At 38.0% G+C, this 14,075-nt stretch overlaps 1 protein-coding gene across 2 annotated transcripts in view; it reads left to right on the forward strand.

Moving 5' to 3' along the window:
* Positions 1–4,328: 4,328 nt before the first annotated feature.
* The window catches only part of LOC111867562 (rabankyrin-5), a 139,393-nt gene continuing 129,646 nt past the window's right edge, over positions 4,329–14,075 (forward strand). The window contains exons 1-4 of one of the 2 annotated variants that reach the window (XM_023857545.2): positions 4,329–4,502; positions 4,583–4,772; positions 8,364–8,473; positions 11,178–11,322. In XM_023857545.2, the coding sequence (XP_023713313.1) occupies positions 4,484–4,502; positions 4,583–4,772; positions 8,364–8,473; positions 11,178–11,322 (464 nt within the window). In that variant the 5' untranslated portion in view covers positions 4,329–4,483. The remainder of the gene's footprint in view (positions 4,503–4,582; positions 4,773–8,363; positions 8,474–11,177; positions 11,323–14,075) is intronic. The other variant, XM_023857546.2, reaches the window with a different exon arrangement.

Here is a 14,075-nt window from a genome sequence, read left to right on the forward strand (position 1 = left end):
TATTTATTTTTAAATGTAGTAATTACCAGACAGACTTGAGTAAAGCCCTAATAGAAAAATTAAAATGATACCTAAGTGAACAACAACAAAAAGAGTATACGTATGAGTTATGCCCAAACTCATCCACGAGCCAGTACTTTTATTGCAGATTCTGCAGATTAATGTGTTAAAAATATACAGTAAAATTCGATGTACATACCTTTTTTGTTGTTATCTGCTTGATGTATATATAGGCTGAAATAAAACTACAGTATTCGATTTCACTAAGCACACACAGAAAACAGACCGCACTCTGAATCTCAGCCGCGATGCAGCTGTCTGTTCAGGCCCATAGAAAAGGCAATAAGCTTTTGCAGCTATAACGGAAGGTCTTAGCACTGAAGAAGGGACCCCTCTAGCTTTCTCTTGAATAGCCATTCTTTCATTCTTCTGACCTTCAGTCAAAAGATTCGGAAATCCGAAGAGTGTAAGCAGTGCTAGCAGAAGACCAAATGATTTTATTGCTTCCATCTGTTTTATGACATCAGGGACTGCTAAAATTTGTCAAGTGTTACAAACAGAAATGAATTTGTAATGCAGAACAACTCTGTGAAGAACTGAGAAATCATTTTTGCAGTACGCATCAAAATTAAAAGGCAAAAAATTGAAAATGGAGTATAATTTGTATAACAAATTTCAAATCTTCCTTTATAATATGCGACAGTATGTTCTTTGCTGATATAAACAAAATTAATTCCATTCATTTATCACAAAAATTGAGCTAGATACAGCATTTTTAAACACAATGCTTAAAATTGTTTAGGCGCACTAACAGAAACGGACAGTTAAACGCAGAGTACCAACGGGCATTTAAACGCGCACCAGCAGCGGGCATTTAAAAAAACTCCGGCCAGCTCAAGCTTACCACCATTTCAGAAGTCCGGCGTTTAAAGGTTAATTTCACTAGTACACCTTCCATCATCTGTTAACAAGCTACCCAAATATTTAAAACATTTCACATTCTCCAGTTGTTATTGTGACTGGGGTTGGTTGTCTCAAAATTTTCATTGCTTTTCTTTTCTCCACATTCATTTCCATGCCATAGCACCTTCCAATTTCAATTAGTCTATCAATCATGCCCTGTAGCACAGTTTCTTCCTTAGCCATTAACACAAGGTCATCTGCATTTCATCATTCATAAGTCATTATATCATGTTGTGCTACATAGTTTTTATTCAGACAGCACCATCAGATAGAACATACGAAAAAAAATCTTTTGTTGAAAAGTATAGTGAGTAGAATTTTGTTTGACTGATGAAGTGAGCAAAGATTTGGTAATTCTGGATACAAATATATAGTTGTTTTGTGTTTCTTTACATCATGCAGTGCAAAATCACTTTAAGTGTTTGGCACATGTGTACATATCCACCTACAGAAGAAAGTAGCTAAAATTCCTAAGGTTTCCTACAAATCCTCACATTGTGGTCATTCATATGGCATACTGCATATATGCCACATGAATTACCATAATGTGAGCAAATCTAGTATGAGGAGAAAAGTGGATTCTTCCTTTAAAAGCACCTGTAGAGAGATTACACTATTCTTCAAATTATATTTTGAAGTAAGAAAAATGACGTCCTGTTAGACAAATCATTACCATTCATAACTTCATATCATAATATGTTTATATTTATAAAACCCTTTTTGAGCTGTTGATGTGTAATAAACACAATTATGAATTGTCTAGTGTCATTATATTATGAACCCTGATTTCCTGACTGAAATTATGAAATTATGCATGGTTTGTTGTATAGTCGTTTCCTTTTACAAAGCAAATATACGAGCAAAGCAAGTAGGCCAGTCCTGCAGCATTAACCTTTAAGTGCCGAAGTGCCCAGTTTGTGCCAGTCATGAGTAAGGTCGTCGTGGCCAAAGTACCCCGTTTTGTCCAGTCAGGCATTTAAACTCCGCTAGTGGAAGCGCGCGCACATGCCACTAGTAGAAGCGCATGCACATTCCTAAATATTTTCAAATGTAGTAATTACCAGACAGACTTGAGTAAAACCCTAATAGAGGAATTAAAATAATACCTAACTGAACAACAGCAAATAAAAATATACGTATGAGTTATGCCAAAACTTATCCACGATCAAGTAATTTTATTGCAGATTCTGCAGATAGGTATGTTAAAAATATATTGTAAAATTTGATGTACATACCTTTTTTGTTGTTACCTGCTTGATGTATATACAGTTTCAAATAAAACTACCTTATTCAATTTCACTAGGAACGCACACAAAACAGATTGCGCTCTGTATCTCAGCCATGATGCAGCTGTCTGTTCACTCAAATAGAAGGGGCAATAAGCTTTTGCAGTTCTAACGGAAGGTTTTAACACTGAAGAAGGGACCCCTCTAGCTTTCTCTTGAATAGCCATTCTTTCATTCTTCTGACCTTCAGTCAAAGATTCGAAAATCCGAAGGGTGTAAGCAGTGCTAGCAGAAGACCAAATGATTTTATTGCTTCCATCTGTTTTATGACACCAGGGACTGCTAAAATTTGTCAAGTGTTACAAACAGAAAGGAATTCATAATGCAGAACAACTCTGTGAAGAACTGGGAAACAATTTTTGCAGTACGCATCAAAATTAAAACACAAAAAATTGAAAATAGAGTATAACACTTTGTATTAAAAATTTCAAATCTTCCGTTATAATATGCGACACTATGTTCTTTGCTGATATAAACAAAGTTAATACCATCCATTTATCATAAAAATTGTGCTAGATACAGCATTTTTAAACACAACGCTTAAAAGAGATTAACCGCCTAACAGGAACGGACATTTAAACACAAGGGAGCAACGGGCATTTAAACGAGCACCAGCAGCGGGCATTTAAATAAACTCCGGCCAGCTCAAGTTTACCACTATTTCGAAGTCCGGCGTTTAAAGGTTAACCATGCCAGAATGCTGAACAGAAAATATTTGTGCAGTAAACATTTCACAGAGACTTATTTCAGTACACCTCAAAGAATACAGCTGAAGAGAGTGGCAGCTCCATGTGGCTCAGACTCTCATTTCACATTAACCTTACAACCTTTTGAACCTTCATTACTCATCCCTCCTTTGAATTCACTGCCTTCATATATAACGCCAGAAGACAACCTATATGTCCAACCATCCACCAGAATGAATTGCAAGATGCCTGGGTCCTCCTTCATCAAAACGCCTATTCCTATCTATGAAAAGTGTTCCAGACATCACCAATAGCAGTGACAGCACCTCAGTGGATGACAACTCCATTCCTCAGAACCCTGTAAATTTATATCCTACTCAGGACATGTTAGTTCCCAAGCTGTTGCTTGAAGGCTAAATGGAGGCATTTTCTATTACAAGAATTTAATTATGCCAGGATTTAAGAACTGATGCTAAGAAAAAGAAAACTATGACCATACATAGAACAAGGAGACTGTGCTTTGTAAATGTAGAAAGAGGTAAAAGGCAAACAAGATGAAAACAAATCTATGATGTGGATAATGCTGCAGTGCAGTACGCAGAAGACTAAGGACCAGAATTCTGAAGAAAAGATGTTGGCTGTCTTTCTTTGTCTATTCACTTGAGAATGAATACAAGAATCAATGGCTGAAATATTTTTATCCCACTTTCCTTATTTTGAAAAAAAAAAAATAAAAGCAGGTTTATAATATCACCTTGCCATCAGTGTCTCTGTGCATTCCTTACTAATTTTTTCATCTTCTGTGCAGCCTGTGTTATACAAAAGGAAAGTATGTGATTTTCTCCTTTCAGAACTTCGTGATCACTGAAGAAATCTCAACCGAAAATATCTTCAACAATCGTGAATAGTATAAAATAGATAAGAGCTTGTCTACATATTGCATGGTTTTTAATGGCCGAGTACAATGAAATTTTGTATTTAATGATTAAATGTTTATACATATGCATATTCTTACATAAACTTTCACATTACCAAGATAGTATCTCTAATTTATGCAAATGAAGTAAGACAGGCCATATGAACTCATTTTATGCTAATGATGGGGAAGTTCCCCAGGAATTCAGAGTTTCAGATATATGTATTGCTGTGAAATAGGTGATCTTTGTCAGGTTCCAAAGATGTTGCTTGTTAATAACCAGTTCTTTTTTGGCTGGGTGTGAATGACAAAACTGACAACGTCGAATAGCGATTTACTTTTATCTAGTGGGCTACCGCTCACACCATTTGTCGTTGTGGGGTATAATTCAGAGATGGCAGAACAGCATTGATGCCGCACACTCGCTTGAGTTCCACATCTGTATATTGGTTATGCGTGTTATGAAGGGTATGAACGGTATGAAGGGTATGAAAGTGGGAGTATACAGATCAGATACAAATTGAAGTAGAGGTATTCGAAAGTTGAGAGGAATGCTTAAGTGAACGTTGTGTCTGCGTAATTCTGTTACGCGAAGTTATTAAATTACGAATTAATGGTATTCCGTGTATAGAATGGCAGTTCCAGAAAAGGGTAAGGTTAATAATTATTACAAGAAAGCCTTTTAACGAGCACCGTAACTTAAAATGTTGCTTATGCAGTACCTGTTACAGGTGAAGTTACCAAACTACAGCAGCATTTGTCACTGTTGAAAGAGGAGTACGTGAAACTTCAAGCACACTGCATTGAATTGGAAAGAAAGTATGCACTTGTTGCATCAACTACCGGCGAAGTAAATGAAAACAGCTTTGTAGCGAAACTTTTGCGTACTGTAGCAGAATTGTTTGATCAGCATCTTTACAGGTAATTACTTTATTTCAATTTAGGATGCTGTTAATGATTACTGTAACAATGAAATACAAGTTCATTTGAAAGGTGGACTTACACGTTATAAACGCCGCCGATAAATCCGTGGAGCCAACACCTTGTTGGGAAACCGTCAGTTGCTTAGCTACTCAAGAACTTCTCAAGGTTCATTACCATATTTGTAGAAGGCTGTCCTGAGCCACATAAATCCAGTCCATACAACCTTATCCTAAGGTCCATTCTAATATTATCATTCCACCTACATCAAAGTCTCCCAAGTGGTCTCTTTCTGTCCAGCTTTTTCACCAAAATGCTGTGTGGATTCTTCTTCTCTCCCATGCACATAGATACTGTGGTTACAATGCAGAATATGTAGAATAAGCTTGTCTACAAATAGCACTGAAACTCTATTGGTGATCAAAAATGAAGTTTTCCATTTCATTTAGCACAGTTTTTCTGCAAGATATTTTATCACAATGCCATAGCAGATATAGGCCTGCAGAATTAGTATGCAATCTGAATTTAAAATAAATGCCCACTTGTGCTTCAGAAGGATTGCCACCACATTGCTTTCTAGCTTTCTTCCAGTTTCACCCGATAAGGTAGAACAAGCTGCAAGGTAGTTAATGGCTAGTAGCTTACCAAAGAGTGTGGGTTCACGGATGTTTGAGACAGGACTTTCATTCCTGCCTGTACACAGTTAATTTAAAAACACATAAAGCATGGAAAATTCTTGATACCGTTAAGTTCAGAATCTTTTGTCATCCAATGCCCTATCCAAAAACTTAAGATTAAATTATGTAAAAGTGTAATTTTACAAGTTGTTTCACATGGGTATACATTTGGCCTCTCACTATGAAGGAAGAACCTAATTAAGGCTGTTTGAGAACACAGTGCTGTGGAAGGCGTCTGGATGTGAGAGGGGTGAAGAAACAGAAAACCTGAAAGTAAGAAGCTTCATAATTTGTATGCTTCGCTTTTTGTTGTTAGGGTGATTAAATTGTGGAGGATGAGGTTGGCAGGACATGTAATGTATGTCCTAAATAAGAAATGAAAGGAAATTAAGGTCTGAAGTATACATCTTGTGAAAGCTAGGCATAAGTAAGGGTTTAATAATAAAATGTATAAGAAAAATTTGGGTTAATGGAATTGATGTCTTAGGATAGTGTCAAGTGGCAGAATATTATGAATATGGTAAAGTAGCTTAATGTTCCATAGCTCAGGGATCCAGAAATAGAGCTTAAATCTACAAGCCACCTAGGAAAATCGACTTTCCCGTGGTCAGGTAGTATGTGTCATTCAGGTGTTTTGTAGATGCAACCTGTCTTCCTTATTTCACTTGTGGTAAAATGGCAAANTGAAATTTTATGTTTGAGTATATGAACACAGCTGTTGATACAGTGCGTGTTTTTGAATTGTATGGTCTTTTGGTTTGTAATGCCATGTATTTCGGAGAAAGCATGTGTTTGTTGTTGTTATTTAAAAGCTTGGCAGGAGGAGCATCCTACTCTTCCATTCAAGCTTATGCTCCCATAAAGGCTCATTGTAGTTCAGAAACTGCAGAGTTTGTTCTGTAAATGTTTTGGAATGTGTATTTTAATGTTGGCTTTTGTATCTACAAGTAGTGATGAGAATACTTCCAGAGAGAATGTTTTTCTTCGCATTTTGCAGGTATTCAGTTCTGTTTCCTTCAGAGTAGTTTCATTGTGACCTGATATATAGGGAGTCTGGCAGTTTTGCTGTTATTGAAATAATCTGCGGAAGTTCTCTGCTTTGAACTTCGCAAGTAAAGTAAAGTAAAGGTATCCCTGTAACAGGCCGTGGAGGCCCATAGGGTTAAGAGATGTTGAGGTTCCCGCATTTTCTAGACAATCGGCTCATAGATGCCAGCAAGTTTGTCGCCCTCCAGGCCGGTGCCCCCCCCCCCATTGGCGCTACAGCCCTCATTTGGGCCTAGGCCTACCTCCATGAAACTCTCTGTTTCACTTCAGTTTTACTAGATCTTAGACATACAGTAGGACTCCTTGGGCTGGTGATCAGCTCCTCACAAGGCCTCTTCCTGTACACAAACACAGAAAAACACACACAAACATCCATGCCCTGAGTGGGATTCGAACCCACGATCCCGGCTTCCGAGCGAGTGAAGACAGTGCATGCCCCGGCTGCCCTTTACCCCCAAGAATATTCTTGCAAGTACAGGTTTTTATTTGTCTTTGATTTTACCTGTCATTTCCGAAGGCCTCCCCATTGTTTTTGAACATGAGGTTCAGAAACAGAAGTCATATGAGCCCAGACATGGGAAGTGTGGAGTATGGGAGATAATGATTAGTATTCTGTAGGTACTCTAGAACCGTTGTGTAGAAATCTTGATTCACAGTTGGTCTTTGTGAGACACAATCAGCAGCCTGTTCACATTGAAGTGGTCTGACCTTTGGCCTCATTGTTTGCTAGACTTTTCCATTGTTGCTTTGTTTCAGGGTCATGTTCATAAATCCATATTTCATCACCTTAGAAAAGAATTATGAGTCTCTCTGAATTTGTTTCTGAAGACTCAATTCTGTTCCTATTCAGTTCCAGAAGGTTCAGGCAGTAGTATACTACACTTAGGATTACTAGTTTTCTGATTGGAACATGCTTCAGCCCTTAGGTGAAGAGGTGGGGAAGGTCCAATGATTTAACACTAGGTAATGGACAAAGTAAAGAAACCTATTAATCCTAGCTACTTCTTCTGTCAGAAATCCATCACATGATCAAATTTTGCATCATATTGTCTTGGCATGATGCAGATATCATTTCCACCTAATTATTCATCTTACAGATGGTGAGACACCTGTTTTTGTAAACAAGTTTCCTATTTTATATCACATTTTCATCCATTTTGCTCACTGATGGAAGTCATAAATGTTCAGCATCTTCAGCAGAAGTCGGAGTTTTAACACATCAGAAGTGTCAGTAGTTATTTTGCCTAGTTTGAAACACAACATGATGTGCGTATACTGTTATCGGAAGTCTGTCAGCACTACCCACAGTCATAATTCATGATGCATCTCTTTTGAAATATATGTCCTGCGACCATGAAGTTAATGACAGATATTTCATTACATTGCATCATCTAGCAGAGGAACTCTGCTTATTATGGTAATGTCACCTTGCAGTCAGTTCTGAATATTTTTGAGCACGCCTTGTTTACTTTCGTCTTAGCTTACTATTTTTATATTTATGTTTAAAAAATATCTTAACATTTGTATAATATTTATGTGACATTTTGCGCCATAGCTCAAGTGGTTAGTCGCAGACTTCCCACAGCGGCGGCCCGGGTTCGATCCCGGTTCTGGTCACGTGGGATTTGTGGTGGACAAAGTGGCACTGGGGCAGGATTTCTCTGAGTACTTCGGTTCCCCTACGAATCTTCATTCCACCAATTGCTCCACAATCACCCTCACCTATCAACTGGGGCTGGTACAGTAGGCCAGAAGTGGCCGCAGTACAAGTGACGTAGTCCCACCCCACTAGCAATAAAAAAAATGACATTTTGCTTGATTGACTTTATTATCATCATTTAATTTTTACTATATTTTTTTTTTTCAGTGATATGAAGGTGAAATTAAATGGACGGCTCATTCCTGCTCATCGGTTTGTGTTAGCAGCTAGAAGTGAATACTGGGGTGTCCCGTCTTTGGTTGATGTTGATTTTCTTGGTAATATATGTGTTAAGCTTGTATTGATTGTACTATTTAATTGTTATTAACACTTTATAGCTGACGTCATTTAACCTTTATCGGACGAACGTCGTCATATGATGTTGTTAAAAGTTAGGGCAGCTGGCCAAACGACATCATATGATGTCGCAGATTCCACGCGTGTAAGGTTTTTTTCATTGTGTTACAGTAGAAAGGCGTGGCAAATTGTTCAGCAGTCGACCAGTAGTCCTTTAGTGTGTCTCTAATGTCATGTCCCATTTGAATGATTATTCCTAGAAACAGAAACATCTCGGATTCAGTTACGTCAGGCCGCGGAGATGGTCCGTCTTCAAGTCTGTCTAGGTACTGGTGATAGTACCTATTCGTCTCTTCCACCAGCAGATGGATAATCCCCGCAAAGTACAGCATGAAAAGGCAGAGAGGGGTGGAATCCTTATTCACGTGTGGAGCTGCAGTGATATTTATCCCCGCAGCTACACCGGAATAATCATTCACACCTCTCCAGCCACACTGGTCTGGCGGTCCCCAAGTTGCCGACGAAGGTGATGACCCTTCAACTGCGGAATCAGAACTCCAACTTTCCTTGCCACTCTCAGAATCGGTTGAATAGCAGTCCGAATCTGTGTCATTGAACAGCTGTTTCTCAATTTCAGCATCTTCCATACGACGTCGTCGTGTGGCCATGGTGAACTATACGGCTCTCTAGTAGTGAATGGTTTACTGCCAGTACAAAATCTCTCTGTGCTTAGACCACGACGAGAAGCCATAAATCATAACCTCGCGCCCACACATACAAAAATCTCATTCACGTCTTGGCTGAACTCAATATCTGCTTCAAACATGCTAGATGATGTCATGGGTGGCTAACCTTATATTGCGATGTTTCAAAATCGTTACAAACACAATGGTTTGACTGCAGTGAATGAACGAATGACCTATCTGGCAACACCATATTCCGAGAATGTACTCCTGTGTCTTTCTAAGAGATATTACACAGCAAGCGATTTCAGACGCGCACAGTCCTGCATACCGACATGTCCCATACGATAAATAAGCTTCAACAAGAGATAGCATTGTATGTGAGGTCCCCACGAAGGACTTACACTGCTAAAACGCATGGTGCAGAAAATGTATTACACTGCTGGAACGCATGGTGGAGAAAATGTATGAATTTCGGGATTTTTTTTTTTTGAATCAGTGTAAAAAATTTTACAGATATTAAAATCTGTAAATTAGCATATCTGATTCTATATTCTTTCTAGATTAAAGGAGCGTTCATTTCGTTCGTTTATCATAAAAAATATAGAAATCACACCATTTTTAGAAACATGCTTACAATTTCATTGCTCTAGAAGGACGGGCATTTAAATAAACTCCATCCAGCTGCCTCTACCGGAAATTAAATGGCCCGTCCAATAAAGGTTAAATGACCCATTACTCTCTACCACAGAGCTGAAGAAGTTTAGGGCCTTAGCAGATATAGAATTTACTGTTTAAGTTGGGAAAGCATTTAGTATTTGTTATTGTGGCAGTTCTTCCTTATATACTTCCTCTAATTTTCTTTAAATGGTGGAGTTGTGTGCAGATTTGCAAATGGGGGGTATGAGGTAGCATAGTTGGTTGAGGGACTATGCTACAAGCTGCAAGGTCGCAGGATCAAATCCCAATGAGGTGGATATTTTAAATTTACCGAATCCTTCCAGCTGCACTATGGCCCTGGGGTCAACGAAGCCTTTAACAGAAATGTGTACCAGGAATATTCTTGGGGGTAAAGGGTGGCCAGCGCGTAGGGCTGACAACCTTGCCGCCATCTATGAGCCGATTGTCTAGAAAATGTAAGAACCTCAATATCTCACAACCCAGTGGGCTTCCACGGCCTGTTACAGGGATACCTTTACTTCTAACTTTTATATATATGTGTATGAGGGAGAGTCAATAAATAAGTCACAGATGGATATAAAACGTAAGCCATGTGATATTCAAACCTGGAAAAAACATTTATTTCTCACCATATCCTCCACCAACACTGGTACACTTGTCCCATCGCTTTACCAGTGTGTTGAAACTCGCAACATAGAAGTCTCTTTGACTGCTGTCACAGCCGCTTCCACACCTCCGTTTCAATCTCTTTGTCATCAGTGAAACATTTGCCACCAAAGTTGTTTCTTAGCAGGCCAAAGATGTGGAAGTCACTAGGTGGATTTTTTAAATTTACCTAATCCTTCCAGCTGCACTGTGGCCCTGGTGTCGACTCAGCCTCTAACAGAAATGAGTACTAGGAATTAATTAAATATTTTTCCTGGGGAGTAAAGCACAGCCTGCACGTAGGGCTGACAACCTTTCCACCATATGTGAGCTGATTGTCTAGATAATGTGAGACCCTGAATGTCTCACAGCCCTATGGGCCCTCATGGCCTGTTACAAGGATTGCTTTGCTTTTTACTTTTACTTTACAGAGGCAAATTTACCTTTTACCCTTTTATATATATAGGGCTACTTTAAAATAATATAGGAAGTACATGACTTGAGTGTACAGTATTGTAAAAATCTGATATTCTACCTTGAGAATATGTAGGAATTTAGTGTAGCAGAGAACTGAAGATGTTACATGTACAACTTGTTATTAAGCATGTTACTGCCAGTATTATTATGAAGTGAGCATGTTTTAATTTTCATGAAGTGAGCGTGTTTTAATTTTCAGATTGGAGTGATCTTGTTCCAGAAGTTGGAACTGCAATGCTCAAGTGGGTCTATACAGATCAGGTGGATTTCTCCCATGGTGACAGTTTCACTCTTGACCTCATGAGAACTGCAAATGTATACAAGCTAGAAGATCTTGTTGCCAAGTATGGAAAAATATTCATGATTTTAAATGTTTATACTATAATAAGTATTTGTGGATTTGGAAAATTGAAGATAAAGGCAAGAGAACATTTCTTGGTCTTACAAGAGAAATTTCCTGTCATCACCACCTTTCCCCCCTCCCCCCGATATTAATTAACATAGTGATCTTGTAGCAGCCTTTCTGTTTTGTGATGACAGAACTGTACTGGAGGAGTTAAAGTGAAATTATGTCTTTGTTCATATTTGAGTTCCAGTTACTTTCTTAGTTCTCATTTACCAGACAAAGACATGGCTATTATGTTCTTAACCATCTAGAGTCACCGAGTTACACTTCTTTTGTGTTAGAAATTATGTTTTGGCATACATTGATGCCTTCTTCAGATGAACGCACTTACATATCATCTCTTACTTTCTGTCTGCCACTCATAAGTTAAAAGTTTCTTTCCCCATTGTGAGAGATATATTAGGCATGAATTTAATCATCATGTTGTGTCCTGTATCTTATAACTCAAATTTTTTAAAAACAGTTCCCAATAATTAGCTCTGTGAGTTACATCAGAATTAAAACTTATTAGCCAAAATGGCCACTTTACAATTTCAGTATGGTAAAACTTTGGTGGTTCTTATTCTTTTATGATTGAAAATTTTATCTTTATGTTATTCTATCATTTAAAAATTATATTTGCTAGTGGATGTATTTTATGGATACATTTAAAGTATTTTGGTGGGTTTATGCTATATATGTGCATCTGTGCTAGCTGCCCTTACTTCCATGCTATATATATCATATTGTTCATTTTCGCTGGACATGGGATATCTATTCATTTTATTTATTGGAAAATGCATTGCTGAGTTTTATGGTCATTGGAATGGCGAGAATCATTGGCAATAACCGTGTTTTTGTAAGTTGGTTTGTGGTGTACATTGCTGTCTAATCCATGTGATTAGTTGGTAATTTTTATGTATACAAAATTTATTTTGTTATTGATTTCTCTTTCTAAGGTAAGAAAAAAATTGTGACAATGTAGATTATTGAATTCTGTTAGGGTATTGTTGATGTTCGTGAGCTGATATTATGAATGTTCAGAATATCACCAGTATACCTAAAGTAGCCTATGACATTGTGTTTGTTTTCAAAATATGGTAAATGTACATGTTCCATGTACTGTAGATGTATTTCAGATAGTATCACTGATATGCAGCCTTCCAATGCTAGTCCCTCAGTTTTCATGTATTGTTCATTGTTAAGTTGGAAGTAATTTTTTTTTGTGTATCGTTTATTGGTGATCAGATATTAGATATTATGTCAATGGAGTTGTTGCATGGGAATATTGGTATACATGCTTTCAGTACCAATTGAGCACAGTCATATATTGGAGTTACATTCAATTTCATTGACATCGTTGATTAAATGCAGGTTATTTTTTATACTGAAGGAGTTGAGTAGTTGTTATTGTTATGTATATTGCTATTACTGTCACATCAATTCATTGTTCCTTATTCAACTTTACCTTGGCTCTAAATTCTGCCCTTCTGTTTGGAAACTGTTTGTCTTCAAGTTCCCTCCTGGTGTATTAAAGACCTTGGATTGTTCAGTGTCTGCTTTCAAAATAAAAATTGTCCCTCTGTTAGATGTGTTTCAGCTGCTAATGTTTGCCAGGATGTTGACGTTTTTAGAGCCAAAACGTTTCTTCTTAATCATAGTTTATAATAGTCCTTTCTTCATATTATAATACTAGCTGTACCCGGCCACGCGTTGTTGTGGCAGATCGAGTGAATTAAAAAATTCTGTTGGATAATTAACCGCTTCATCTGCTTCAACAGCAGTGTCGACGGAGTTGTATGTGACTGCCTCGCATTGAATGTTAGACTGAATGATATTGTTAAGTTCGTAGACATCATTGCTCTTGGCCGCAAGAATAGCTCGTTCACTCAGCCGATCATGATTCTTATAATTGGTTTCAACATTGGGAAATACTTTTTCAACCAATTCTTCCTTTGATGTCACTAAATTGCAGAAGTTATGAGGCAATGAAATTCGTCCTGAGGTCAGATCAACCGGGATCTTTCCGTTCGCAATTTCCAGCAATTGATGTGAGAATATCTCAGCTGATGGATCGTTTTGCAGCTGGACACGCATATTTGTAGTTAATTTTAATGTCTTTACGTGTCTCCACAAAGTAGAGCATTTCAGGCAAGCATTTATTTCGTCCGCTGGTGTCGATCAAGGAATTACAGGTAATGTTTGCCTAACATCCCCTGCAAGCAATATTAATGCATTCCCAAATGGTCTGATGTTTCCACGCAAATCTTGCAATGATCGATCAAGAGCCTCAAGCGATTTTTTGTGCGCCATTGTGCATTCATCCCAAACAATAAGTTTGCATTTCTGCAATACCTTTCCCATGCCTGATCCTTTGGAAATGTTGCTCGTGGGATTTTCAATGAATTGCATGTTCAGTGGCAATTTCAAAGCGGAATGAGCAGTTCTTCCACCTGGTAGCAATGTCGCAGCTATTCCGGACGACGCAAGAGCTAAGGCTATGTCATTTTGGGATCAAATTGTTGCCAGAATCAATCTAATTAGGAACGTTTTACCAGTTCCTCCTGACGCATCTAAGAAGAAGATTTCTGCAACCCCGTTATTGACAGTTTGCATGATTTGATCATATATGCCTTTTTGCTCAAACATTAGCTTAGGAATATTTGATTGCACATATGACAAAAGATCACCCATGTCGTAATTTTGTTCACG

This window comes from Cryptotermes secundus, unplaced genomic scaffold, assembly GCF_002891405.2.
Source record: "Cryptotermes secundus unplaced genomic scaffold, Csec_1.0 scaffold480, whole genome shotgun sequence".
NCBI classification, from domain to species: domain Eukaryota; kingdom Metazoa; phylum Arthropoda; class Insecta; order Blattodea; family Kalotermitidae; genus Cryptotermes; species Cryptotermes secundus.